Source organism: Madurella fahalii (genome assembly GCF_045866475.1).
Source record: "Madurella fahalii IFM 68171 DNA, scaffold_1, whole genome shotgun sequence".
Lineage (NCBI taxonomy): Eukaryota > Fungi > Ascomycota > Sordariomycetes > Sordariales > Madurella > Madurella fahalii.
In genome coordinates this window covers 3,593,848-3,620,747 of record NW_027263971.1, presented here as the reverse complement: position 1 = coordinate 3,620,747, position 26,900 = coordinate 3,593,848, and the positions used below count along the sequence as shown (strand labels likewise).

The following is a 26,900-nucleotide window of genomic DNA, read 5'->3' as shown; positions in this document are numbered from 1 at the left end:
TTAAGGGTTTTGGGCATTAGGCAGCTTTCGACGGTTATTGGTATATGTGTGATGGGGACGGTCACGGAAGGGTTTGTCGTGAGTATCATCAGAACACGGAGATCGCGTACGTTCCGCTTTATGTAAGACACAGTCGTATGGAAATAGCACACCGAATGTCCAGATTCCCTTTTTTTTTGCCCCGTGTTCCCACTGGAATGGTATCCGAGCCAGAATCCCCCTGGCTCCAAAACAAAACTAAACAATGGAATCATCCCCCACCCCACCCCACCACGCACTGTACCTACACAAAACCACAAAACGACAGGTACTACCTCCCCCTCGCAGCCCTCTTCTTCCGCAGCATCTTCTCCCGCGCGTACTCGTTCGCCGCCCGGCCCTCCTCGCCCTGGATCTCGGCCACCAGGCGCTTGTACTTCTTCTCGTACGCCGCGTCCCGCTCCTTCTTGATGCGCAGGTTCTCGCGCGCCATGAAGGCGGCGTCCTTGCGCAGCTCGCGCAGCGCCCCTTTCCGCTCGCGCTTGTGCTCCGCCCGCAGCTTGGCCAGCTCGGCCCGCTCCCGGTCCGGGTCGTAGTGCTTGTCCGGGTCGAACGAGTCCTCGAACTTGGGCACGTACGTGCGGATGGCCAGCGGCCGGTGGTGGTGCAGCTCGAGCGGTCGGCGGGAGAGGCGGGCGAGCCGTAGGAGGCGCGCGAGCGATTGGGCCGTGTCGGTTAGTTTTGTGGTGAGTGCGGGGGGCAGGTGGGTGGAGGAGGTCGCGGTGGAGGTGAGGTGCTGGAGGACGAGCAGGGCCGGGTGGAAGGTCTCGTGGAAAGCGGGGAGTGTGTGCCAGGTTTCGGAGGCGGATTTGAGGATTGCGGCGGTCGTGCTGATGAGGGCGACTTTGAGGGAGGTCTCGGCTTCGCTGGAGAGGGGCTGCTTCGGCGGGCAGCAGTCGGCGCAGGTGAGTTTTCGGATGGCGGCTTTGGAGGCCCCCTTGATCCGGATTCCGGCCGCTGGCTCGTGCACGGGGAAAAAGCCCAGCTTCTCTCGAGGCTTCTCGTGTGCTAGAGCGCAGAGCGTGTTGAGGCAGAAGTTCATCAGCTCGGGTACGTAGCGCTTTGAGAATTGTTGGTACTGGAGGGCGAGGATCGAGAGGTAGGTGCCGGTGGCATAGTCCGAGAGGGCCTGCGGAATCTTCTGGCCGAGGTAGCGGGCAATGGCAAGCATTGCAGGAGTCACAACCTGGTGAAAGTGATCCGATGTAGGGAACGTTGTCCCGATCGCAGTGAGAATAACCAAGTCTCCGACGGTGAGGGCTAGGGGCCGCTCCTGTTCCATCTCTTGGATATGCGTACGATACGCCTTGGCCACCTCGATCGGGAATGTTTTCGCCAGAGAGTGTATGTGCCGGCTTAAGCTCTCCAGGGTAGGGAACCAATGCAGCTCAAAATGACTGCCCAGGTATGCGACATGCTGCACCAGAGTTTGCGAGAACTTGCCGAGCCTCTCCTTGTTCTTGCTCTCCAGCTTGGGATGATAGAGGGCTCTGACCCGTTGGACGGCCACCGGGAGCTTTGTCACCTCGATCCCGCCGAATGCCTTGAGCATCTCGCTGTGCGTCTGTGGGCAGGGGAAGGTGTAAGGGATCCCATTCTCGTCGTCACCTTTCGTGCCGGCTGTCACTTGAAAGACGGGGTCTTTCGACTCGGCTTCTGTGAGGATCCCCTTGACAAACTCGTCATCGTCGGAGTCAGGCTCTGATTCGGCATCCTCGTCGTCGCTTTCCTCGCCCTCCATGTCGTCACTTTCAAGCTCCAATTCGGAGCCACTAGCAACAAGGTCGTCATCTATTAGAAAATCGTCTTCGTCATCAAAACCCAACTCGGTAGCAGTCGGTCGGTACTTGACCCCTTTCCCGAGACCGAATTCATCGTCTTCCTCGGTATTGAACGGATCGAAGGGTTGAATTTCGGCGCTGCCCTTCACCATTTCCACCTTCTCTTCATCCTCATCCTCATCCTCCCTATCCTCTTCGTCCGCCTCTCCACGCATGCGCTTGAGCCTCTTCTCCTCTAGTTCCTTCAATCGGTTCGACTCCTCTTCCACCTTCTCCTCCTCTGTCTTGGTTCTTTCGGCGGGCTGCGCTCGCTTATCCGCAGCGAGCTGCTTAACGCGAATATCGTAATCCTTGTCGATGGCAGCTTTATCCTTCCCTGCTATGACTATGGGGGTCTGGCCGTCCTTCTCGACCTTTGACGGCGGCTTTTGCCTCTGAAACAGGAGAGCCTGGAGCTCAGGCATGGCCTGGTCGAGCTCGGCTCTGAGTTCGTTATCCTCTTCTTTGGCCGCTTGCCGTTCCTGTCAGAAGCGTAAGTACGGGAAACGTGATGCGCCGGCAATTGCGATGGTGTGACGAGACTTACATATTTATAAAGTTTAGACTTAGCGATAACCTCCTCGTAGATCTCTTTTTTTGTCTTTTTCCTTTCCGGCTGCTCATCATCTTCAGCTTCAGCTCCCTCCGCGGCCTCTGCCAGGTGTTGGCGTTTTAGCCTCCTCCTCTCGGCACGCGACCCGTCGGACTCGTCACCAGAGGGTAGGTCCTCGTCGGCAAAATCGTCCCTCACAGGTTCCTCGTCGTCGTCAAACAGGGGTTTACCCATGTGGGTCAAACCTCCAGTCGGCTCGTCGTCTTCCTCTAGGTCGAACATGGAGGTCCTCTTGTGACTTCGTTGCTGCTCTCGGGTGTATCTCTCAATCATCTTCTCCTCAAGTGACATGTTTGGATCGTCCTCGCCGAATCGTCTGTCAATGAGACCTCCAACTTTGTTGCGACGCTGCATCTCAACGAGGAGGGTTTGCCGCCGCTAGCAAAGAGGCCTGTTAGCAAAGCGCCGGCACTGGTCAACTCGGGGATTTAAAAACATACTCTCTCCTCCCCCACAGCCTTGGCCAGCCCAGGCCTGCCTTTGATACCCATCGCTGCCTTGTCACTGGCCGGCTTGTTGGTAGTGACTTCAAACTTGGGCCCGCGGGCGTTCGTCTTGAACTGAAACGGGTTGAACTGCTCGCGGATGCCCGCCAGGGCCTCGGACCGTTGAAGGCGTTTATCGTTTCTCGCTTTTTGATCGTGGGCATTTTGGCGTTTTTGCTTCTTGGATTGCTGCGGACCAATGATTCCCTGTTCGCGCAGTGAGGCCTTGAGCCTCTTTAGCTGCGAACCGGCCATTTTTTGCCGGTCTGCTAGAGTTGGCGAAGGAGGAGAATGCGATGGGCTGTCCCGTCGAGAATACGGAAGCTCTTCCAATCCACTTCAGAGATTTTTGGACGGTGGTGGTCGCGCTATCTTATCTGCTGCCCCACCTGCAGGGAAATTTTGGCGGCGAGTCGAGGCAGTAATCAGATCTGTGGTTTCGCCTAACTCACCTCAGCCACCAAAGCTCATAGCGGTTCTCAATGTGGAGCAACCAACTGATCCGTGACAACCAGCAAGCAGTGACGGCATCACAACAGTCACGTCGGCATCATGGGGTGGCTGACCATGGTCATCCGGAATGACCGGGTGCTGTTTGGCTACCTGGCGTTCAACGCAGTGGCATGGTTCATGGGCGTGCGCTACCTGCTCAAGAAGTGGCGGGACGAGGCCGAGATCAAGCCGGTCCAACCCAAGACACAGTACATCACCCAGGAGACTGAGGACGCGCTCAAACTGAGCACGCTCGACACGCTGCTAGGTCACTACAACTATGCCATTCGCGAGACATCGGCAAAGATTGTCTGTGATAGAGCCGTCAATGACAAGGAAACGGTAGAGATGTTGCTCTGGGGAATCACACGCAAGGACTACGATGAGCGCATGAGGAACCTGCGGGCGCTCGCGATTATTACGGATTCTCGTGAGCCAGCGCTTCACTGCCCAATGCCATTGACACGGAAACTGACTATTTGCGAAGAAAGCCTTGAGCGGCTCCACAGATGGAAAGCGTATGCTGCTTTGGTTAGATCTCTGGAGCTGTCACTCGACCCGGAGCAAGAAACGCTCGATCAAGAAGACTGGGATGAGTACAATCTGCGCGATATGTCGGAGAAGCTGTGCCTGATGTTCATCAGCCAGCTGATCAACTGCTATGATGTCGAGAAGCTTGTCAAGGCCAAGTTTGTCGAGAAGTGGTTGGCCAAGCAAAACTGGGGCACTACTACGGACCAACGGCAGCGAAACTTTGCGCAGTACACTCGCTGCAGGAATAACCGCCTCAACGACATCATCGCTGCACTCCGGGCATCCCACTCTGGCCGAGAAGCCCTAGAAAACGCAGGTCTCATGGCTCCAGCGTCACCCGAAGACAGCGAACCCGAGGACAGCATCCCTTTGATCGAGCAATTTAGTGTTCTGCTGCCTGGGACCATCACCATGAGCGACTTGCGAGAGGACGACCCTACGCGAGCCTTTATCCGGTCCCTGCAGACATTGCAGAATATAGAGGACCGCCAGATGCGACAGCGACATCGCGAAGCCATGGTTTTGAACGACGGGACTCGTCCGCTGAACAGTGATGACATCATTCAGAGAGACCTAGGATCTCCCTCATGAGGTCTCACTGGGTTTCACGCCTGCAGGGTCAATACGAACCCCGACTTGGAAACTACCCAGTATCGGCTGCCGGTTAGAGCACCCCGAAGATGTGCAAGCGAGAACAGCATCGACCGGAGAGGTGGTAGCGCCCACTTCATCTACAGTCACCGCCGGGTATCTAAACCGAAATCAGAGAAGACCATTATTCAGTCTTGGCTATATCATCTCAAGGATAGCCCCTCCCGTGGCGGCAGCGGGGATAATCCTAGCAGACGGGGACGGTACCTTGCAGCGGGATCGCGTTTGGGCCGACGGCATGAAGGAATACTTGGCTGGTTTCCAGAAATGCTCAGTACGAGTCTGGTAACACAAGGAGCACAGAGCGTTATGTGTGCCCGATGAATTGGTATGCTTCAAAGTTCTTGAAACGTTGGCCGTCGAAACTGATTACGAAGTTGAAGTGCGAGCTACCACGTTCCGCTCTAGCTAACAAGCCATCCATTCTCGCTTGGCCTACATGGTACGGGTCTTCGGCCAATAACCGTAGAATGTGGCAGACGGTTCACAACTCGATAGCCGAGTAAGAAGAATTATCCGGGTTTACACCCCCCAGGCCGGCAAGGGCCTTTTGGTTGAGCCGTGTCTGATCCGGGTAGAACGAGACGGCAGTTGAGCAGCTAAATCCAAACAGCCACATAGGATATAGCCTCCAATTGTGTCACGAAGTGTTGTTTTGTTGTCTCCCAGAAACCTAAGAAGAAACTCCGTTGCTTGGGGCATCAAGAACTGGGACATGTTGAGTGGTTGGATGCATGTTTGTTTGTGTCCCGCATGCAGCTGCAGAAGAGAGGAGCCCAGCCCCTGGTTTCACGTGCAGCCTTGCGCCGTCGCAGCGTAGCATCAATCAACAGAAGCAAGGACGTCATCCTGACGAGGACGCAGCTGATCCCTTCGCCGTCTGTTGAGAAGTCTATCGTACTGTACTCCAGACAGGGTAGGCATATGAGCTGCTAGAGCCTCGTAATGGCATGAAGGCGAGCTGATTGCAGTGGGGTTGAGCTTATGGTTTCAGTGGATGTGCCGGGTTGGAGGTCAAGTGGCAGGGCAGCTTAACCAGGGTACTGCCCACGCGACCTGGAGATCTCTGGCCAGGGTCTTTCAGTTCGTTGAGGTCGCAGGGTAGCAAGGTTGCAATGGTTGGTGGCTGTGAAGGAATCATCAACTTGTGACATTACCCATCGTGCACGTGGTCGTTGATGGTCGTTGATGGTCATTGTTGGCCGTTGTTGGTCGCTGTTGGGGGTCAGCTAACCGCTCGTCTCTTTTTATTTGTTTTCTTTCCTTGTCTGGCGAGACGAGGGATCAGTACGCAGGCGAATGCAGCAGTTCCAACGAGGCAGCGGCACGAGATTGGCGAGACAGACCAGGATACCCACTCTGTTGCAGAAGGGTCGACGCAGGCTGCAAAACAGCCGCTTGTTGATGCAGGGCAGTTTTGCTCTGCTCTGTGTTAAATAAGACAAGGCAAAGCCGACGGTCCTTTGCACCCAAGGCTGTTCGTGTGCACCCTGTAGAGGTTCTGTGCTTTGATGTCGTCCTATCCCACCCCTCCACTCGTTTCTTCAATCTTCCCATGGTTACCTCCTCATTTCCCAGCTGTTCTTGCTCCCCTATTTCTACCCGAGTAAGCTGCTCTTCGTCTGGGCCGATAACACGCTCCCCCCGCCGATCCCATTCTTCGACCTTCTTCTGTCCCGGCTCCAATACGCCGAGTGGACCGGCCATCCAAATTCGCCAGCGATTAAATAATTGGCTATCCCTGACGACCGACCGACCGAACTGAAGAAGCACGGGCGGCCGAGCATTATTCTTTGTGGTTGCATTAATTAATTCACGACTCAAAAGAAGCCAGCGGTCACAGGTCTCAGGAGCGCGTCCGACAGCCTTTGAAACCAAAAGCCAGAAAGCGAGGTGCAGCGCGACGGCCAGAAGCGACGGCCAGAAACGACGGGCCCCTTTCTGTTGATTACCCGGCCTGAGGTGTTTGTTGAGTGGCAGGTGGGTTCCAGGCCTGGTGCTGCACCACGGCTCGCTGCCCCGTGGTTCGTCCCGCGCCCAGCTCGCGCTGCACTTGTTTTGGTGGCGCCCAGGCACTGGGAGTGGGGGGTGTAAACAATAAACCCGCTGGGGCGTGTGCCGCCATAACTTCTGGCCCAACATGTCCTCTACCACAACTTCGACATACACTACCACGACAAGACACACCCTGTCAAGACGGCCGGGTCGCGGCGGTATCGCCACAGCGTCGACGCCAAACCTAAACCAGGTTTATACGGCACACTCGACCCGCCTAGCGCCTCCGGGACTCTCGCGCAAACCGTCCCTCGCTGCGCTCACCCAGAACTCGTTGGCCGCAATTCCTGATGATTCCGAAGGCTACGCATACAACTCTGTCCTGACCGACACCACCATGCCGTCACCACTTACCCCAGGCCGCTATGCCGGCGGCGACGACATTGCCATCGGAGACACGGTCGAAGTTCCTGGAAGCATGACCGGCACTGTCCGTTTTATCGGCTCCGTCGCTGGACGCAAGGGTACCTTTGCCGGCGTCGAGCTGCACCCCGATTTTGCGCCCCGCGGCAAGAACAGCGGTGATGTTGATGGGTAAGCACATTTTGGCTTTCGGGTACTGCCCCTTTTTTTTTTTTTTATTTTCGCATAGGCTACCTAAGCTACGGGGCGATGCATGCAAAACCTCGGTGGTGATGCTAACAAGGTTACCCCTTCCTGCAGCGTCTACTACTTCACGACAGTGCAACCGGGCGCGGGCATCTTCCTTCCCCTATCCAAGGCCGTCAAGCGCGATTCACCCGCCATGTCGGCCAGTTCGTTCCCTCTCACACCGGCAAGCGGCGGGTTAAAAGTCGGTAACCAAAACTCGACAAACTACACACCGCCTACCCCGGGCCTGCCCAAGTTCAGCCAGTCCGTCGGCCCTGGCCGCGCTGCGAGCCCTCTTGGAAAGAAGACGCGTCCCTCGCTACCGCGTCCGGAATCGCCCGCCAGAAGGCTCCAAATGACACCTGCTCCTCGTCCATCCATCACTACCCCCGGGGCCAAAGCGGTGCCTGCCCGGTTTGGCAGCCCGACTTCCGGCAATAAGTTCGCCCAGAGCGTCCGCGGCACCGCTGGTGACCCGAGCAAGCGAATCCCGGGACATGCACGGAAAGGCAGCGTCGGACCGCGTAGTGTTTCGGTTCTCGGAATAACGTCTAACCAAACTTTCACCGACGAGGAGACGACACCGGTAGGGATACAGAGGACCCAAACAAATGGCAGTGTTGGCTCGGTTTCGTCTTTCGCTCTAAAGGTGCGGCCGGCCTCGAGAGCTGCGTCCAGGATGGGCAACCATGCCAGCGATGAAGAGCTCGAGAGACTTCGGGCCGAGCTGGAAGACCGGGACCGCCAGCTGAAGGACCAAGCGACGACACTGGCCGAGATGGAGAGCAGCCTGATAGAACTACAGGGTCTGATTGAGAACTCGGACGGACCGCCGCGGCAGCGACAGAATAGTATCGATGACAAGGACACGGCGCAGCTTCGGGCGCTAGTAAGGGAGAAGAACGAAAAAATCGCCATGCTTACGGCCGAGTTTGATGCGCATCGAGCAGATTTCCGGAGCACTATTGATACCCTAGAGATGGCGAGCACAGAGACAGAGCGGGTCTACGAAAAGAAGATTGAGGAACTGATGCAGGAGATCCAAGAACTCCAGGACCGGACTGCCGACGTGGATACGATCGCGGCGCAGCTAAAACAGTTAGAGGAGTTGGTACAAGAACTCGAAGAAGGACTCGAAGACGCGAGGAGAGGCGAGGCCGAGGCGCGCGGCGAGGTCGAGTTCCTCCGTGGAGAAGTTGAGAGGACACGCACCGAGCTCCGGCGCGAACGAGAGAAGGCGCAGGCCACTATGAACGGCACTAACGGCATGGTAAACGGCGGCTCCATGTCTAAGGAGCTAGAGCAGAAGGAGGACGAGATCAGAGGCCTCAAAGCCATCATCCACTCGCTGAGCAGAGACTCGGTCCCCAACGACAACCCTGAGAGGACCCCCACGCAGCGCTCGGCACCGTTCCGTCCCCACCCTGGGGAGTCTATCGAGGACCGCCTTACCCGCGAGAAGCTCGACCGGGAAGTCGCCGAGCTGCGGGCTCTGGTAGAGAGCAAAACCAGCCGGGAAGAGGAGCTGGAACGTGAGCTCGAGGCGCTGCGTAGAGGAAGCGTCGCCAGCGCCGCCGGCCCGGGGCAGCGGGGAAGCGCCGTAACCATGGGCAGCACCAACCAGCGGAGCTCGCTCCGCGACTCGCGCGGGACGGTCGTGCTAGCGCCGCCGCGCGGCAGCCCCGAGACGCAGCATAATGGCGGCCTGGGCTTGAAGCACAACCGCGGCCCCGCCCTGGACACGATGACCGAGAGCGACTCGTACAGCACGGCGACGGAGCACAGCACGCTGTGGTGCGAGATCTGCGAGACGTCGGGGCATGATATCCTTACCTGCACAAACGTGTTTGGATCGTCGTCGGCTGAGCAGCAGCAGCGGCAGCAGAATCATGGCGGTGCGGAGGATGTTGACGGTCTCTACGGCGGCGGTGGGCTGAATATCAACGACAATAAGCCCAGCGACGGAGACCTGGAGTTCAAGCCGGCGCCGCTGTCGCCTGTCAAGGCTAAGGTTGCCCCTGCTCCCGCCTCTGCCCCTACTCCTGCTGCTGCGACGGCCACACCCCCGGCGTCAGCGGCAGTCCCTAACCCGATGGAGTCGGGCCCGGTCGCGGGCAAGGACAGCGGCGTGGTGGACGCGGGCAAGTGGTGCGCCCTGTGCGAGCGGGACGGGCACGATAGTGTTGACTGCCCGTTTGAGGACGCCTTCTAGAAGAGGTCCTACGATGGGGTCCGGGCTGTAGATTTAGCGGTTTTGATTCGGCTTTGTGATTGTGTGTGTAGTACGGTCTTTTGTAATGGAATGCTTCTCTCTTGGCGAGCTTCTTGTATTGTGATATCATTAGTGGTATGCTCTCTGAGGGGTTTGGTTTTTTTGTTGACTTGGAGATGGGCGAGGTGATGATGAATGGGCGGATGGATGGGTGGATGGATAGCGATGGATGGGATAAGAGGTATCGTCATACATACAAGGTACCCTTACTTACGTGCCTTATCGTCATGGGGCCGGCTGGCTGAATAGCTGTGGAACTGAAGGCTGGTTCGATACCTACAACACTTGCTCGACTTCTTATAAGGGGGTGATGTCGCCTCCGTGTCTTGTCGTTCATGCTGTGCTACCTGGGTGCCATACCTTGGGGCAGTCTTGTGCCACGCTGTTGAGGGGTATCTTTGGGGTTGGAACACTATGGGGTGCCCAGGTGTGTTATCTATTTTGTGATACTAGATTTGAAAATTTCTTAGGGCTTGGAGTACTTAAAGTTTAGGACGCTGTGGGAGCCTATCTTACCTAACCTACCTGAAGGTGCGAAAATGTCTCTCGCTCTGGCGTTGAGCTGCCTGGGATTCCGTATAGATAGCTCCGTACACAAACCGAAACTGGCCCGGCAACCACTGAGGAAGCTCCAAATTTAGCATAGAACCCACTGAAAGGCTCACGCTGGGAACCCGGCTGTGGCGGAGGGCTGCATGCGGTTGGGACGAGGGATCCACCGCGACCCGCCGACCCCCGTCGAGGTGGGCTTGGCGAGCTGAGCAGCTCGACACCTCATCCAAACGAAAAAGATGTTGGCAGGCCACTGTCAATAAATTATTTTAGACGCTGCTCTTTTGGCCTAATCGGTCTCTGATCTCGAAGCCCGGCGCAATTGATACGAGCTGTATTAGGTTATATCGATAGCGAGTCGCCGAACAGAGATATTGCTTTACCAATATCCAAGCCATTACGTTTTTTAGGTGGTCGACTCTTGACGGTCGATGAACACAACGAGCCGCGCAACCACTTGGAGCCAAGCGCAGATCGAGTAGTGCCCGCATCGGAACTGTCCGCCATGGCGCAAGTCTTCTTCGACCTCCTCGCCTCCTTCGGGAGCTGCCTGAACTGCTTCCCGGGGTCGCCGACGCTCAAGATCAACAGCCGCAGCTTCAAGATCCTGCGACTTCTAGGCGAGGTACGCGGGGGGAAAATGCTGCCCATTCTCAGCCCCAGATATGAATGAACAAGATTGCTAACAAGTTCATTTGTTATCTTTTTGCTTCTTTCCAGGGCGGCTTCTCCTACGTCTACCTCGTCCAAGACACGTCGACATCCGAGCTCTTCGCGCTCAAAAAGATCCGGTGCCCGTTCGGCGCCGAGTCGGTCGCGCAGGCCATGAAGGAGGTCGAGGCGTACAAGCTGTTTTCGCACAGTCCCGGGGTGATCCACAGCGTCGACTACTCGATTGCCAGCGAGAGAGGGGGCGGGGGCGGGGACGACGGGCAGAACAAGACCGTCTACGTCCTGCTCCCGTATTATCGCCGCGGGAACCTGCAGGATATGATCAATGCCAATCTGGTCAACCATACGAAGTTTCCCGAGAAGAGGTTGATGCTGCTGTTTCTGGGCGTGTGCAGGGCGCTGAAGGATATGCATCAGTATAGGGGCCCCGGGGCTGCGCCGGGAGGGGAGAGGATGGAGATGAGGCCGGATGGGGTGGATGAGAATGTGAGGGCTGCCCGCGGGGCGAGGAGAGCAGATGATGAGGACGAGGCGGAGCAGCAGAGGCCGCTGATGACTGAGGATGAGAGGATGCCGGCTGCTGTTCCGGGCGCGGTGAGGAGTTATGCGCATCGGGATATTAAGCCTGGTGAGTCGCGTTTGCTGGAGGAGGCGTCTTATGGTGCGATATGCTGACTGAGTGGGCTTCTAGCAAACATCATGATCTCCGACTCCGGTGCCGACCCGATCCTGATGGACCTTGGTTCCATCGCCGTCTCGCCCTTGCCTATCACCAGCCGTTCCCTGGCCATCGCGACTCAGGATACCGCCGCCGAGCACAGCACCATGCCGTATCGCGCGCCCGAGCTGTTCGACGTCAAAACGGGCACCGTCATCGACACCAAGGTCGATATTTGGTCGCTCGGGTGCACCCTGTACGCTTGCCTCGTCGGCAAGTCGCCATTTGAGATGCGCAGCGACGAGACGGGCGGGTCGCTCAGCATTTGTGTGCTGTCTGGCGACTGGCGGTTTCCGGACGAAGGCCCAGGGGGGAAGCAGAAGGCGAAGGCGACGGCCGGCGCGGATGATGCAGGCATCATCAGCGAACCTATCCGCGAGGTTGTCAGAGCCTGTCTAAAGGTTGAGCCGAGTGAGCGGCCGGATATTGATGAACTGATTGGGATTGTTGAGCGGGTAGTGGAGGAATTGCCCGAGGACGACTCTGCTTAAAGGCGGATGGGAGTACCTCTGCTGATGTGTCAGCGATTCGAGTCATATGGCTGATTTTGGGTTCGAATGGCGTTCGGAACTGGGCTTCTGGGTGGTGGACTAGTTGGTGGGCGGGCTTTCTCCCTTCTTTGTATCATGTTCTGACATTTTCCTTGGTGGCTGGGATGAACAACGCTGAAATATACGATTGCCGGCAAGCTCATATGGCCGAGCAGGATTGGCACGTGTGAGAGCACAATTTCAGGTGCGTTATAGACGGAGTTCCGGGTAGTTTGCACTACGCCCTTAGCGGTCAGAGCAACCTGCTTGCTCTGACACGAGAGGGCGAAAAGCGCATTATGAATATAAGTGAGAGTAAGAGCCTCTAGATTGCCCACAGTTCTAGATTACTGACGCCTGGCAAAGTAAACGGCAGAGCGTAGCCTGAAAGGGAGTAATGCCGCATCTAGCTTGCAATCTGCGGCAGGTCTATGGTCTAGCTAAGCTCTATATGCTTTTATGTGGTCGAAAGGGCGGCGGCGGCAGCAGCAGCGTTAGCCTCGTCAGCCCTTGAGACACACTCCTCCAAGACTTTCCAGAACAGCGGAATATCCAAGCTCCTCGGTATCCTCACGCCTGGCTCTCCAGGAGGGAGTAGACGCGCGGTGATCTGTCCCGTCCGGGCCCCGACACGGGCCTCCTCGTACGTGCCCTCGGTAACAACTGTCACCTCATACCGTTCCTTCTGCGCAAGCCCCGGTTCCACCGCGGGGTCGTAGTCGCAGAAGGGTATCTCGTGCTGATCACCCACGCCAGTTAGGACAGCAGCAACAGCGAGGGGGTCGTGCAACGGCGGTCCCTCGGTGATACCAAAGACATCACTTATCAAACCCCGCTATTAGCCCTTTGCCCTTCCAGAACCCCTCTGAGGCAAAAAGAAAGAAAAAGCACAACGAACTCACCTATAAGTTTTGGCGAAAAACATCAACAGCTCCACCAACATAACCCGCAACCTCGATTTCCCCTCTCCTTTCCTTCTCACCTCCTTCTCCACCTCCTCCCGGCCATACAGCAGCAGCTCCCTCACCTCGGCCGTCGTCAGCACCAAGTGGCTCACGTCCAGCGGGATCAGCGTCGTCTTGGCCGCCAGCTCGCGGTTCCCGAAGAGCGCGGCGGCCGCCTCCGGGTCGGCCAGCACGTTGAACTCGGCGAACTGGGTCCAGTTGCCCACGCGCGGTACCCCGTCCACCTCGCCCAGCACCGCGCCCGTGTGCCCGTTGCCCACGGCCCCGCCCATCAGCGACAGGCCGCGGACGTGCGCGACCAGGTCCGGGTACTTGAGGAACAGCGCGGCCGCGTTGGTGAAGGCGCCCGTCGCCACCACCCACGCCGTGTTGGGCGGCGTCGCCTTGAGCGCTGCGTACGCGGCGTCGATGGCCGGGATCGACGTGATGGCCGGGACGGTCGGGGCCGGGAGGAGGTCGGTCCCGTCTAGCCCCGTGTCGCCGTGTATGTCGGTTGGGGCGTCTGTGGTGATGGGAAGAGGGGTGTCAGTTGCCTGTTTGATTTCGGGAGGGGTGAAAGGGGTCCTATACGCATTGTCGGTCGAAAGAGGGCCTTAGAGGCGCCGACGTAGACTGGGATTTCCGAGGCCTTGGAGATGGCGGTGAGGATCGAGGTGGCGTTGCGGGTGGTTTTCCTAAGAGATGCTCAGTAAAGGTAGTCTGTGAGTGAGTGAGACAGTATGAGCCTTTACTCGAGGGAGGCATTGCCAAAGACGGTTGAGATGCCTAAGACCCGGATCGCAGGATGATAAGCGGCGAGGAGGATGGCAAAGGTGTCCTAAGGGTGGGAGTGAGATGTCGTCAGTTACCGCATGTCCAAGAGGATGCATGGACCCCGGCTCGGCTAATGGTGATGGCGGACGATCCGGGACATTGACCCCTCCCCTGCTCGGATCCGGCGGGTTGGGCGCGGCCCGTGTCCGTCCCTTCTCGGCCGGCGGAGCCTCGGCGCGGCAGCGGAAGGGACCAAGAGGGAAGAGTTTAGAATATACTCAAATACCTACGTCGTGGCCCGGGTCGCAGTCTAGCCAGACCGGGATCCGTGTGTCCTCCATCTTGATTACTTGGGATGAAGAGGCTGTTTTTTCTTTTTTTTCCTTCTCAATGCGGACTTGGGGTAAGTGTCCCTTCAGAGCCGGGTAGGGTTCAAATTATACGAGATCGATCGATCGATCGACTGATCAGAACGAGTGATCAGGGTGTTCGCAAACAGATGAAACTGAAAGCCGGGTAAGCAGTGCCGTTTTGTTGGCGCCTTGTTCTGTAAGTCTATGTTTCAGCGCAGGATCCACCAAAAGCTAATCGCAAGTCCATGAGCCGAATCCATCGGCCCAATTGGGAAGCTACGCCAACAATGGGTCTCTCAGGAGTTTCGGTTCTGGGGATCTCTTGGCTACGCGACTTGTCACTGAATTATACATTGCGTTCATTGTTATACGCCGTGAGTGTCGTGCGCGCTCTCTTAACTCATACATCACCCCCCACCTTTGTTCCTCTGAATCACCTTCATCACATCCTCAAAATTGTTCTTATCCCCCTTCTTCTTCTTTGATCCCCTTTTCCGCTTAGACTTTGCGCCGCCGCCGCCTCCCTTCTCATCGTCGTCATCTTCACCCCATGCAGACAGCTTCACCTTCGTCTCATCCAAGTCCGCCTCATCTTCCACCCGGCTAAAGCCAAAGCCCAGGTCCAGGTCTTCGTCGTCTCGGCTGATTTCACCGAGCTTCTTCTTGAGTCGCTCCTCTCGTTCTGCAGCCTTTTGCTCCTCTTCAGACTTCTCAAGAGCACTAACAGCCTTAGCTTTCTTGAGGGCAGCGAGGAAAGCAGGGTCGTCAAGCGAGGGTGTTTTGTACGTCTCTTCTGACGTAAGACCAGTCTTGGAGTCTTTGAAATAGTTCCTTGTGGGCGGACCGCCGGGTTTCGGTGGGGGAGGCATATCCGCTGAGGCAGCATCTCCTGGGGGTGTTTTCTCCTCAGGCACTTCATCCTTGGCTTTGCCTTTCTCATCAGACGAATCATCTGACCCCTCCAGGTCGGCCAGCGGGTCATAGTCTGAGCCGGCGTCATCAAAGATGTTGACCTCCTTTTCTTCTTCCTCAGCTTCTTGGGCTTCTTGCTGTTTCCGATAGAACTCGGGGACCTCCATGCCAAGGACCTTGCCTGACGCTAGGGCCGCCTTTTCCTTCTCTAACTCCTCGGCAGCCTTCGGGTCGAGTTTTCTGACCTTCCTCCTTTCATGCCCATCTTCGTCAACGATAATCATTACCTCACGTCCTCTGCTGTCCGTCTCTATCCTCGTTCCTGGCGTCTTCTTCGCGCCGATTTTCTTGAACTTCGAGCCGAGACTTGACTCTTCTTTAGCCTTCGCAGCCGCTCTGGCAGCTTTCAGCTCGGCCAAAATCTGGTTTCTGGATCTCTTCTGCCCAGGGTTGAGAGTTGTCGTGGCAAATTGGCCCTTTTTCTGCGTTTTCTCCCTTGTGATAGCCTTGACCTCGGTCGACTCCAGTTGCTCCAGGGCATCATCGGGGTCTTCTTCGAATCCTGCTTGCTGGTCCTCCTCGGCGGCCCCGGGCGTCTCTGGTTTCTCGCCGTAGACATCCTCCCCTCTTCGTATCCTCTCCAACAGCTTGAAATCCAACCCTTTCACCAGGTGGGTGCTGGAGAGGTCACCGCCTGCTATCTCGCTCCGCAGCCGGTCGTACGTCTCGCGGTCAATCTCCTCCTTTTTAAACGACTCTTCCAACGCCTCGAGCCTCGCAGCCCGCTCGTCGTCTTCTTCCTGTTGCCGTGCCTTGGCGCGATCGACATAACCCTCTGCGAGTCTGCTGCCTTTCGGGGCCGAGGTTCTGATCTTCTTTTGCGTCTTCTCAAATGCTTTATTGCGTTCGGCGAGTTGTTTTGCGAAGTCTACACGGGCGCCGCCGGCGACAGAGCGGGGAGTCATCGGGATGCTTGATTTAAGTCTAGAGCCGAGTGCGACGGGTGTGCTTGATGCCGGACGGGAGCTAGGTGGGGAGACGCCATTTTTGTCCGAGTCTGGTTTCGCCGAGTTCGCAAGCATCAGCCTGCGAAACTGCTCGTTATTCATGATTCCTTCAATATACCGGCGTCGTTCCAAGGGGTTGTCTGTCCGAGTTGACCCAAGCTCAAGCTCAAGCTCAGCCTCGCGCTTCGAGGCTGCCAGTGGCACTGGGGTTCCCAAAAACGGGGCACTTAAGCCGGTGGGGCAAGCTAAAGGTGCTGTCACGGGACTGCGCGCAGCCGAGTGGGGCCGAAGGGCGCGTCACCCAGACACGTTCAAGAAGGGTACCACCCCTTGCCACCGAAGGGCGTGACAAAAGCACATGAGTCCTCGCTCGTTTTTGGATAATGGCAAATAGTCCTCTCATCATCCGGCTTTTCGTGCTGCCGTCGTTTCCTCCCTACGTTTTTTCGATGCAGTGAGTATCTCAACAACGGCAGTGTCGCCTCGGCCTCGTAATGTCATCGCCATTCGCCGACAGAGTGAGAAGAATTGTGTAGTCTTGTCTTTTGACGATGGGGAGCCGCCTGGAGAAGAATTCAGCCGCTCAGCTGAAACGCATTGCAAACCACGAGTTTACCGACGAGGATGGTGAGGAGTACGAGGCGAGTGAGTTTAATGGGTTTGGCGATTACTTCCGGAGGAAGAAGCTCAAGCTTCAGAACCTCGACGTCGAATTACGCGCCGCCGCCCCAGACAAGCCCCAGATCTTCAAGGGCGTTTTGGCACATGTCAATGGTTATACCCAGCCGCCCCTGCATGTGTACGTATCCTAATCTCGATTCTACGCCCGATGCGTCGGCTGACCAAGGAGCAGCTTGCACCGGGAACTCGTTCAGCATGGCGCCGGCTTCCTGCAGTATTTGGACTCCAAGACCATGGCCACCCACATCATAGCCTCGGCCATGCCGCCCAAGAAAGCGGTAGACTTCACAAAGTACCGTGTGGTCAAGCCCGCCTGGGTCATAGACTCGATCAAAGCCGGGAAACTGCTGCCCTGGACCGACTATCGTGTTATTGACGACAGTCCGAGGCAAAAGACCATCAAGTTCGACCGAGGGAGGATGTTCAGCCAGGCAACCCAGCAGTCCTCCTCAGCCGGATACCGCGAGCAGACCGAAAACAGCTTCTACACGAATCAGCTCCAAAAGTCGGCTCCTAGCAGCCCCTTCCAATCCGAGTCCGCAACGAAACCCGCCCAGCTTGAGCTCGAGGGCATTGCCGATGTGGATGATATGGACGTGGATGCGCTCGTCGAAAGACCGCTAATCCCGGAACCAGGGATTCGGGACACCGGTGCCGCTTCGACTGACCGCGCTTCGGATGGGGAAGATAAGCCCGGGGAAATGGTGGGGAATGAGTCTCGGGGGCCACCGAAACAGCCACCTTCAGGGAAACCGATGACTTCTGAGGAGCACAATGCCATGCTCCTTTCGGACCCCAAAATTCGCAAGTCATCCACCGCCAACCCCGACTTCCTCAAACAGTACTACTCCGAAAGCCGGCTTCACCACCTGTCAACGTGGAAGGCCCAGCTAAAGTCACGCTTGCAAAGTCTTGCTGCGGAGAAGGCACCGGCTGCGAAAAGAATCAAACGCGCGAGTGGCTCGCGTCGGTACATCATGCATGTTGATTTTGACAGCTTCTTCTGCGCCGTCTCCCTCAAGCAAGCTCCCGACTATCGCGACAAGCCAGCCGTGGTTGCCCACAGCACTGGTAGTGGCTCGGAAATCGCTTCCTGCAACTACCCTGCGAGGAAGTTCGGCGTCAAGAACGGCATGTGGATGAAGCGTGCCCTCGAGCTCTGCCCAGACCTCAAAATCCTTCCTTACGACTTTCCTGCCTACGAAGAAGCGAGCCGCCAGTTTTACGACGCCATCCTAGCGGTTGGAGGCGTGGTCCAAAGCGTCAGCATTGACGAAGCTCTCGTCGATATTACTGACATTGTGCTCTCCGATTCGGGTTCCAAGGGTCTCGGTATTAGCGAAGGCAGTGTCTGGAGAGAGCAAGAGAAGGCGGATGAGATTGCGTCGAACCTCCGTGCCGAGATCAAAAAGAAGACGGACTGCCATGTCTCGGTCGGAATCGGGGGCAACGTTCTCCTGGCCAAGATCGCCTTGCGAAAGGCAAAACCTGCCGGCCAGCACCAGATCAGACCAGAGGAAGTGTTGGACATTCTCAGCGACCTCAAAGTCGAGGACCTCCCGGGCGTCGCATACAGCATCGGCGGGAAGCTGGAGGAAATAGGCGTCAAACTTGTCAAGGACATCCGGCAGACATCTAAAGAGCGGCTCGTCTCTATCTTGGGGCCCAAGACTGGCGAGAAGCTATGGGACTATGCCCGTGGCATTGACCGCACCGAAGTCGGAGAGCAGCCTATTCGGAAGTCTGTCTCGGCCGATGTGAACTGGGGGATTCGGTTCGTAAGCCAGGACGAGGCCGAAGAATTCGTCTACAACCTGTGCAAGGAGCTGGAACGTCGACTCCTCAATGAAGGTGTCAAGGGGAAGAACCTCACCATGAAGATTATGCGGCGTGCTATGGACGCGCCACTCGACCCGGCAAAACACCTAGGCCATGGCAAATGCGACACTTTCACCAAGAGCGCCGCCTTTGGCGTTGCCACCAACGATGCCGGGCAGATCAGCAAGGAAGCAGTTGCAATTCTGCGCTCGTACAAGTTCAGCCCTGGAGATCTCAGGGGACTTGGAGTACAGATGACAAAACTCGAGCCCCTGAAGCCCTCTGCTGCCCCTGACGGAAGCCAAAGGAAGCTCAACTTCGGCAATCTCACCACAGCTCCTGCGGCAAAGAAAGCCAAAACGGAGCCCATCGACGACGACATAAGCTTACCAAACCCACGCCATCCGTCTGGTCAGGAATTCGAGCGGGACCCGATAACGGTCGATCCCCTAACGCCGAGGAAACCCAAGGTTCACCCTGCATTAGCCCTCGCAAGAGCCAACGCAGCCGACGAAAAAGCCAACTCCCCGCTCAACATGATGGGAACTCAGTTCATCATCCCTTCAAACCCAGACCCTGCTGTCCTCGCTGAACTGCCCCACGACATCCGCAGCAGGCTCGTAAACCAAGCCAAAGCCAAGAAGCGCTCGTCACCCGCCACTACCGCGCCTCCGTCTCGCGAAGCATCCCCGACCGTCGCCAAGTCACGTTCTCTCAGCCCAGCCCTCACAACTACAACGGACGAAATCGAGATCCCTTCTGATGTCGACCTAGAAGTGTTTAATGCCCTCCCCGAGGAGATGAAAGCCGAAGTGTTGGCGTCGTACGGTGGCAGGAAACAGCAACAGCGCCAAGGGAGAAGCGGTGGGCATGGACAAACTGTCCTCCCACAGTCCCCGCGCAGAGATAGGGTGATACACCTGCCTAAGGAGAAGTCAACTCCGACAAGACGCGACGACGGCGGCATAAAAGGCTTGTTCAGCCGGGCAAGGGAACGAGAACGCAAACAGGATGCGGAGGTAGGGCTGAGGCCGACTAGCTTTGCCACTGGCGCGCAGCAGCAGCAACTGGAACAGCAAGTGGAGGATAATGAATTGATAAGCGACTTGGACCCCGACGTTTTGGCCGAACTACCAGAAGATGTGCGCCGCGAGGTGGTCGAGGATCACCGCCGACAGATGCTTGCACAGATGTCAGGGCTAAGTTACCGCCAACCGCCAGCTCCCCCGCGCGGAGGCGGCGCCGCGGCTGATGAGGACGATATCGTTCTCCCCCGCGGCCAGACCCGGCTTGCTTTTCCTGCCAAACCGCCCAAGGTCATGTTTCCCCAGTCCGGCCTGACGTCGTTCGGGGAGATCAAGGATATGCTGGGGGTGTGGCATAATGTGACCAAGGAGGACGGCCCGCACCGAGCTGATGTGGAGGTGTTCGAGCGGTATATTAAGAAAGTCGTTAGTGTGGAGAGGGATATGGAGAAGGCAAGAAGGCTTGTGAAGTGGCTGGAGTGGGCTGTAGAGGAAGAGGGGGTTGAGGGAAAGGGAAAAGAGTACTGGAGGGAAGCGCTGGGGAGCGTGAAGGGGGCGGTTCAGGGAGCTATGAAGGAGAGGGGGTTGGGGGCTATGGACTTTGGATGATTAGGGTGGGTGCATATCGGTGTAGGGATTAGGATATGTCCGGCTTTTGTAGTGAGAGAAGCAGAACTGGATATATTGAATAACACTTGAAGCATCTACGTGTGAAGGGTATAAAGGGTATAACCACATTAAATATCGCGCCCCTATATTAGAGCACCTTGCGCAAAGCACACAGCCATCCATCCAGCCTTTCACAGCCGGCGCGGTTATATCAGAACCAGAGAAATGGCGCCAACCGTAACCAGCCCAGCAGCCCAGGCTACTCGCGCCGCAGCGGCAGCGCCTGTGACGTACACCTAGACAGATATCGTCAACATGACGGGGTCCATGTCTGGACGGAGGGGGGTAATATACTCACCGTCAGCTTCATATTCCCACCGCAAACCTGGGTGGTGTTGCCCTCGCAGGGGAGATCACACGCGCTGTCGGGGAGCTTTTCCGACAGGCTGGACAGCGACTGGGCGCACCAGCATTCTCTAGGCGGTAGGGGGGTTCGTCAGCTCCGGTACCTCTCGCATCCCCGTAAAATCCATCCGTCCTGGCACGTTTTCCCTTTTTCCTCCGTATCCCGGCATGATGGCCAACGCCGTGTCACATCACCACATCCACCACCACCGCCAGCAACCCTCTTCCCCTCCCCCTCCCCCCACCATAAGACAATTGCCGCGAAAGATAATGGGAATAAGGCACGGAAAGAAGGGCACATACCGCGCATACTCCAGCCCGGCGTACCGGAACGTGCCGCTCCTCCCACCGCTGCTGTCCCCGGCACCCGTGCGGCAAAACTCCCAGCACCTCTCCACCGTCATGCCGTCGGGCTCGACGAGATTGGTGCCGCCGTACAGCGCGCGGTTGCCCGCCGTGCCCGGCAGGTCGGTGGTCTCGTTGTAGCAGCCGTGGTAGATGTAGCCGGAGCCGGGGGAGTGGTAGATGGCTACCGGGGGGGTGTCTGTGGCTGATTGGGCGAGGGCCTGGGCTGGGAGGAGGAAGGGGAGGAGGAGGAGAGATGGTAGAAGGGACGTTGTGTGGAACATTGTGGGTATAAATAAATATAGAAAGGGGGACGGGTGTGGTTAAGTGCGAAAGGAGTGGACTAAATTGGAAGGGTAAGAATCCGGGGGGGGTTGTAAAAAAAGGAATGTGTGTATTCCGCGTGCAACGTGGAAGGTAGGAAAAGCTCGCGAGAATGTGGAAAGAAACGACGAGATGAGCTGAGAGATATGTAGTCTGGGGAACCCTGAATTTAATATGATCAGCTGTAGGGCTGACGTCGTGGGGCAGTTAATTAATTTTTGTTCAGCGCTACCAACCTTCTGGGTTTAGGTTGCTGCAGGGCAAGCCATTGGAAAGGCTAGACCGTTCTGTTCCTGGCCAAGATGTACTGTACCTGTAAGGTATGCCTGAACTGTAACCTCAGGACGGCAGCGGGAATGGCCAGCCGGGGGATGCTTCGTGCGGGAATCTTCAGTCAAAGTACCTAGTTATCAAATGCAGTGTATTTTCAGCTTCTGACTTGCATGCCCAACTACGTGTAAGGTACCCAGCCCACCAAAAGCTGCGCAAGGCTGCGAAAGGCTGCGGTCCGCACTTCCGCACCCTGTCACTCGTAGGAGCACTGGCAAACAAGGGTCTCGATTCGCTGAGGCAGCTCTTCCGCCCGCCGTTACTAAGCTGCCTCACAAAACTATCAACCTATCTCCTATTACAATGTTTACTACCAACTAACTGCCTAGTAACGCTGCTCATGTGGGGCCGCTGGTTTGTCCGGCACAAGTAGTCGAGGCAATTGCCCGTTCCTTCTTAGACTCGGTGAGCTAAGTCTTCCAACGCGTGATCTCTGATGATGGCAGCCTCGGGCCGTCCGTTCGCGGAATTGCGGCATACCAACAGTCGTCAGTTGACTTCTTCCAATGGGTGTGTAAGCTGTGCATCCTCCTCGCCTCGGCAGGAGTTGCAGAATCCACCACTAGATCTGTTAGCTACAGACCATCACGATTGGAGCGTTGCCCGTTGGATGACTTTGCTATCGTGTTTTACGCAACCGGGCCGGGCAAGTATTGAAGAAGGCAAGCGTGTAGCCTCATCGTGTCCCATCCTCAAAAATGGTGCAAGAAAGAAAAAAAAAAAAAAAAAAAAAAAAAGGAGAGAGAGTATGACTTACCAAGTTCCCAACTTCTCCCCCAAAGCACCCTCAAACTCCAAAAAGAAATCCCGACACACTGCCTTGGCAGCCCACTCCAGCCTCCAACAAACCCTCACCCGCCAGGCCATCTTTTCCTCCTCCTCAGCCTCCTCGACCCCGTCCAGCCACTCCAAGAATAGTTTGCGTAATGCCGTCGTCTCTGCGTGCCAAGTCTTCTTCTCCAACACCTGAACCGCCTCCTAGGCCCGCTCTAGAGTTTCTACCACCACCCGCAAAAGCCTCTTGTCCAGGCTCCTGATCGGCTCCATCAAGCTGATCTGATCGTCATCAGTACCAGCAGCACTCCTCCCCAACCCCAAGGCGTGGTTCACGGCCTGCATCACCCTCGCCGCCAACTGCACCGAGTCGCACATATGCACCAGCAGGCGGCACTTAGGGCAGAAGCAGTCTTCCCGGTTGATGCCCGAGCCCTCCGCCCCACTTCCACTTATCTCTCCACTCACATCTCCACTCCCACGTCCACTCCCACGTCTACTCCCACGCCTACTCCCACGCCTACTCCCACGTCCACTCCCGCGTCTACTTCCACTCTTACTTTCACCTTCACCTTCACCTCCACTCTCACTTTCTGAGGAGGTGCTGGCGGTATGGCTTTTGTTATGGCACCGTATGCACACCCGTGTGGTACCAGACGCACCGTGACCAGGAGGAGGCCGGGGGTACCGAGGGCCTGGCGCTCCCGGGCGAGGAGGAGACGGGGGGCGCCGTGGGCCTGGCAGACCCGGACGAGATGGAAGCGGGGGTTGCCATGTTTGTTTTGCCAGTGTTTGCTGTAGCCCTAGAATTTCCGGGGGAGGGCGGCCGTTGCTTGGACCTGGTTGTGCTTGGTCTGCGTGGGACAGGGGTTGTCCAAGCATAGGCGTGGGCTTCATTGGCGTGAGTGCGGGAGTGTCTGACCTGACGGGGAAAGTGTTTGGCGCGCGCTGTCCGTGGCGTCTCGGCCGGGGCCGGATAAGTGGGACCGGTGGTGGTGATCCGCGAGATTGCGTGGATTGGGGCCCCGACGACGGCCGGGTAGGCGGTTCATCAGTGCGACGCGGGACACTCGCGGCAAAGTCTGATGTGAGCGATGGTTGAAGCGGCAGGCTCGACTGTAGCAACGGCGCATCACAAGCTTGGGTGTTTGTGGACGGGGCTAGGGCCGGCGCGCCGGGGCTTACGGAGTCATGAGGAGCCGAACGGACTAGTGAATTCAAGCGCGGGCGCGGGCGCGAAGGACGAGGTGGTAGAAGGGATGGTGGAAATAAAAATGATGGAAGAATCGGCGACTCCGATTGTTCTGGGTGTTCTTGCTGCTCTGTGTGTCCTGACTGCTCTGGCTGCTCTGGCTGCTGAGCAACTTCCGCTAAGGTCTCTGCCTGTTAGGTACGCGTTAGTACCTATGCACACCAGAGTCCTAAGGAGAAAGCCAAGTCATGCTAAGGTAACGGACCTCGGAATCCATGCTGGAGGCCGAAAGCTCTCGGTGCAGAACAAGGGTCCCGCAATGGCGACGGGTCGTTGTAGCAGCAAAAGTAGGAGGGCTTTTGTGATCTGTACCTTGGTCCAAGAGATTGCGTGAGAAGTTGAGAGTAAAGATGCGTTTACGGCGATGGGAAGGCCGGTTTCCTGGTAACTCGATGGTAACAAGATGGATGGATTGGGGTCACTCAAGAGTGTCTCAAGATGGCCTCGACTTGAAGCGTGCGTCGCCTCTACTCCTGCCATTCGACTCTCGGTTGCCTTTGCCGGGAAGGCACGAGCCAGAAGAGCGAGTCAGGTCCCAGATGCCGGGAAGGTGTTTGGTACGCCGTGGGCCGTGGGCCGTGAGCCGTGAGCGTTGTCAAGAACGGCTGGCTGGCTGGCTGGCTGGCTGGCAGGAACCGTGGTATGCACATGTTGGTTTTGACGTCGATTTTCTATTGTACCATATGCCGGCGCGGAGCGACACATCTAAGATCTAGCCACCAATCCTGCTCATTAGTTCTGGCTGCTCGAACCCCAGCTCCCTACCAAGGCCATAGCCTCCTCCCCGCCATCGGCTAGCCTCTCGTCCTTCAACACGTCCGACAGGCATCTCCACGGCTCACGGCCGCCGCCCCATTTCAAAAGGTTTTCCTTTAGGCGCTCGCCATTCTTCCGTTCCAGCGCGGCGCCCTTCTGGCCCGACGAGAAGACAACATCCCATACGCGCTGGGCCAGCACGCGATCAAAGAGATAACTATAGTAGGTGCTTCCGTAGCCCGAAAGGTGGCCAAAGAAACCCTGCCACCGTGTGTCGGGCGGGTCTGGCGGCGAACTGCTAAATTTTTGCTGGATACTATGGAATATCTCGGTAGAGTCAAAGCTGGTACTTCCGGCCTTGGTTGAGTGCAGCGCCTGGTCCAGCATGGCCAGGATGATTTGGTTTTCCGTGTCGGACGCTTCGAATCTCCTCGCCTGACGGATCTTATGAGCTACCAGCTCGTAAGGGAGAGGCTCGTCCGTCCTATAGTGGCGGGCGAATAGTGCTAAAACGGAGGGATCTGCCGCAAAGTATTCCATGAGCGTCGAGGGGAGCTCTGCCAAATCCGTAGCGCACCTCGTCCCGGATACGTTCTGGAACGAAGTGCGAGCGAGGATCGAGTGGATGGCGTGTCCCATCTCGTGGAAGAGGGTCTCCAGCTGAAAGAAGCTCAAGAGGGCGGGCTCATCGCCATGCGAGGCCATCGGGGTGAAGTCGCATACGAGAGCAATCGTCGGAAGTTGCTTGACGACGCCACCCCGTGACGAAAACTCCATTCCGTCGTTGGCCGCGTGTTCGCGACTCGCAAACATAGCCTTGCCGCTTTCCTCCTCGACCTGGCTCCACACCTCGGCCATCTCTGGCTCTGATATCTCGCGCGAGCATCGCAACGTGAAATGGGCCGGGTTCGGCGACTTGTTGGGCCGGTAGAAGAGATCGCAGTAAAGGACGGCAACATGGCCATCTGTGTCCGACATGACGTCGAGGCGGCGTACGTCGGGATGCCACGTCTCGCCAGGCAGGGGCTGCCTTGCGACAAAGCGGATGCCGTAGAGCTGGCTAAAGAGCCTCGAGAGGCCCTGCATGACGACGCCTATTGAAAAGTAAGAAGACAGGAAGTCGCTCGAGCGTTCCGCCATCCTCATCGGCCGGCGGATGAGCTCTGAGTAGTAGTCCTTGTCCCAGGGTTCAAGGGTGGTTGCGCCGGGGTAGTGCTTCGCCTTCTCGGCCAGGAGATCAGCTACCTCTTGCTTCGCCTTGGGTCTATTACTGTCTGCCAGAGCGCGAAGGAACCGATCGACGGCCTCTGGACTTTTCGCCATCATGCGATCCCGGAGAGCGAGATGGCCGTAGCTCTCGAACCCAGAAATAGTGGCAATCTCGGATCTCAACTTCATCAGATACTCGAGCCTCTGCACCGACCGATGGCTCGCAGTGCGGGAAGCGTAATATATGAGCTTCCGCGTTTCCGGGTGGGACACGGTACGCAGCGCCAGAGCGGCTTGTCCGCTCAAGGTAGGAAGATGCACCTTACCCCCACGGGTCAAGAGACGCGCCTGGACGGGATCCATCCCCAAGAACTGGCTACTCGGCAGGACGAGCACATCCTGGGCCGGCGCCATGTATTGAACAAACATGGACCCGACGGTGCTTATCTCGGAGGAGAGGGCAACGAATCGGTCCCGATATTCCTTGGGCAGGTTGACGGCCGACTTCGTAAAGTCCAGCTTCAGCACCTCGGCCACCGCTTTCTCCTCCTCAGACCACACCGCCGTGACGTCCGGGTTGGCCATGGCCGTGACCAGCTGGTCGTGCAGGCCAGTCATGGTGTTGAGCTCGTTCATGTACTGGTACACGCGGTCCCAGGCCTCGCTCGCCATCCGCTGCGTCTTGGGGTCCGGGTGGGTGACGCGCACAAAGTCGGACATGTCGAGCACGCGGCACAGGATGTCGCTCAGGCGGTCGAGGTGGCGGACGATAGCACGATACTCTGCGACAGACGACGCGCCTAGTACCCTGTCGACGATGGCCCGGGCTCTCTTCAAGCTCACCTCGGCGAACTTAAGAAAGCCCTCGGGCTTCTGCAAATAGGCATTTCGAAAAAGACCAACATTCCCGCCGAAAGCGACCTGCGAGAACTCGTTCCAGGTGCGCGGCGAGTCAAATACGGCGCGCAAGAAGTCGTCGTCCTGGCGCGATTTGGCCGTCGAGTGGTTGACGGGCACGCTCGCTAGAGCGGTTTCAAGCGTGAAAGGGCGCCGTTGGCGGCGGAATCCACGTTGGACGAGGGAGCTCGACGAGATCTGCCGTTGCCATTGTCTCGGGCGAATCGCTACTCTCCGCATGGTGTGCCCTAACGCCGCCGCAAGAGAGCGGACGGGCGGGTGTGGCAAGTGGACTCGGGGTGGCACGGTGGGCGCTACCACGACGACGTTGAAGCTGGGCTGAGCATTGGAGAGGGACCGTGGCAGCGTGAAATCCGGCCTGGAATTGTCGTGTGCGTCCCAGAGTTCCTTGCAGTCGGCGGAGGCAGGGACGAAGTGGCGGCGCCGAACCGGAGCTGGGA

General features: G+C 57.3%; 9 protein-coding genes across 9 annotated transcripts; 4 read left to right on the top strand and 5 right to left on the bottom strand.

The window, feature by feature from the left end:
• Positions 1–310: 310 nt before the first annotated feature.
• NOP14 (nucleolar complex protein 14) lies at positions 311–3,212 on the bottom strand (the record flags this gene model as incomplete). Its single annotated transcript, XM_071056550.1, has 3 exons — positions 311–2,341; positions 2,407–2,850; positions 2,913–3,212. 3 exons carry the CDS (start codon positions 3,210–3,212, stop codon positions 311–313), a joined length of 2,775 nt encoding a protein of 924 aa, XP_070912651.1.
• A 297-nt stretch (positions 3,213–3,509) lies between these two features.
• On the top strand, positions 3,510–4,574 carry MFIFM68171_01127 (Cytoskeleton-associated protein; the record flags this gene model as incomplete). The annotated part of the gene is made up of 2 exons (XM_071056549.1): positions 3,510–3,879; positions 3,937–4,574. The coding sequence occupies 2 exons, from the start codon at positions 3,510–3,512 to the stop codon at positions 4,572–4,574; spliced, it is 1,008 nt and encodes a 335-aa protein (XP_070912650.1).
• Positions 4,575–6,774: 2,200 nt separating this feature from the next.
• MFIFM68171_01126 (Tip elongation protein 1) lies at positions 6,775–9,492 on the top strand (the record flags this gene model as incomplete). Its single annotated transcript, XM_071056548.1, has 2 exons — positions 6,775–7,223; positions 7,353–9,492. The coding sequence occupies 2 exons, from the start codon at positions 6,775–6,777 to the stop codon at positions 9,490–9,492; spliced, it is 2,589 nt and encodes an 862-aa protein (XP_070912649.1).
• Positions 9,493–10,609: 1,117 nt separating this feature from the next.
• Positions 10,610–11,985, top strand: ENV7 (Serine/threonine-protein kinase env7; the record flags this gene model as incomplete). The annotated part of the gene is made up of 3 exons (XM_071056547.1): positions 10,610–10,729; positions 10,825–11,404; positions 11,468–11,985. 3 exons carry the CDS (start codon positions 10,610–10,612, stop codon positions 11,983–11,985), a joined length of 1,218 nt encoding a protein of 405 aa, XP_070912648.1.
• Positions 11,986–12,481: 496 nt separating this feature from the next.
• On the bottom strand, positions 12,482–14,083 carry MFIFM68171_01124 (Uridine nucleosidase; the record flags this gene model as incomplete). The annotated part of the gene is made up of 5 exons (XM_071056546.1): positions 12,482–12,845; positions 12,927–13,491; positions 13,560–13,663; positions 13,721–13,806; positions 14,033–14,083. 5 exons carry the CDS (start codon positions 14,081–14,083, stop codon positions 12,482–12,484), a joined length of 1,170 nt encoding a protein of 389 aa, XP_070912647.1.
• Positions 14,084–14,502: 419 nt separating this feature from the next.
• On the bottom strand, positions 14,503–16,116 carry MFIFM68171_01123 (RED-like N-terminal domain-containing protein; the record flags this gene model as incomplete). The annotated part of the gene is made up of 1 exon (XM_071056545.1): positions 14,503–16,116. The coding sequence occupies one exon, from the start codon at positions 16,114–16,116 to the stop codon at positions 14,503–14,505; it is 1,614 nt and encodes a 537-aa protein (XP_070912646.1).
• A 449-nt stretch (positions 16,117–16,565) lies between these two features.
• REV1 (deoxycytidyl transferase) lies at positions 16,566–20,147 on the top strand (the record flags this gene model as incomplete). Its single annotated transcript, XM_071056544.1, has 2 exons — positions 16,566–16,813; positions 16,868–20,147. 2 exons carry the CDS (start codon positions 16,566–16,568, stop codon positions 20,145–20,147), a joined length of 3,528 nt encoding a protein of 1,175 aa, XP_070912645.1.
• A 206-nt stretch (positions 20,148–20,353) lies between these two features.
• Positions 20,354–21,181, bottom strand: MFIFM68171_01121 (WSC domain-containing protein; the record flags this gene model as incomplete). The annotated part of the gene is made up of 3 exons (XM_071056543.1): positions 20,354–20,443; positions 20,506–20,623; positions 20,856–21,181. 3 exons carry the CDS (start codon positions 21,179–21,181, stop codon positions 20,354–20,356), a joined length of 534 nt encoding a protein of 177 aa, XP_070912644.1.
• Positions 21,182–24,309: 3,128 nt separating this feature from the next.
• Positions 24,310–26,679, bottom strand: OCT1 (Mitochondrial intermediate peptidase; the record flags this gene model as incomplete). The annotated part of the gene is made up of 1 exon (XM_071056542.1): positions 24,310–26,679. The coding sequence occupies one exon, from the start codon at positions 26,677–26,679 to the stop codon at positions 24,310–24,312; it is 2,370 nt and encodes a 789-aa protein (XP_070912643.1).
• Between the last annotated feature and the right edge of the window lie 221 nt (positions 26,680–26,900).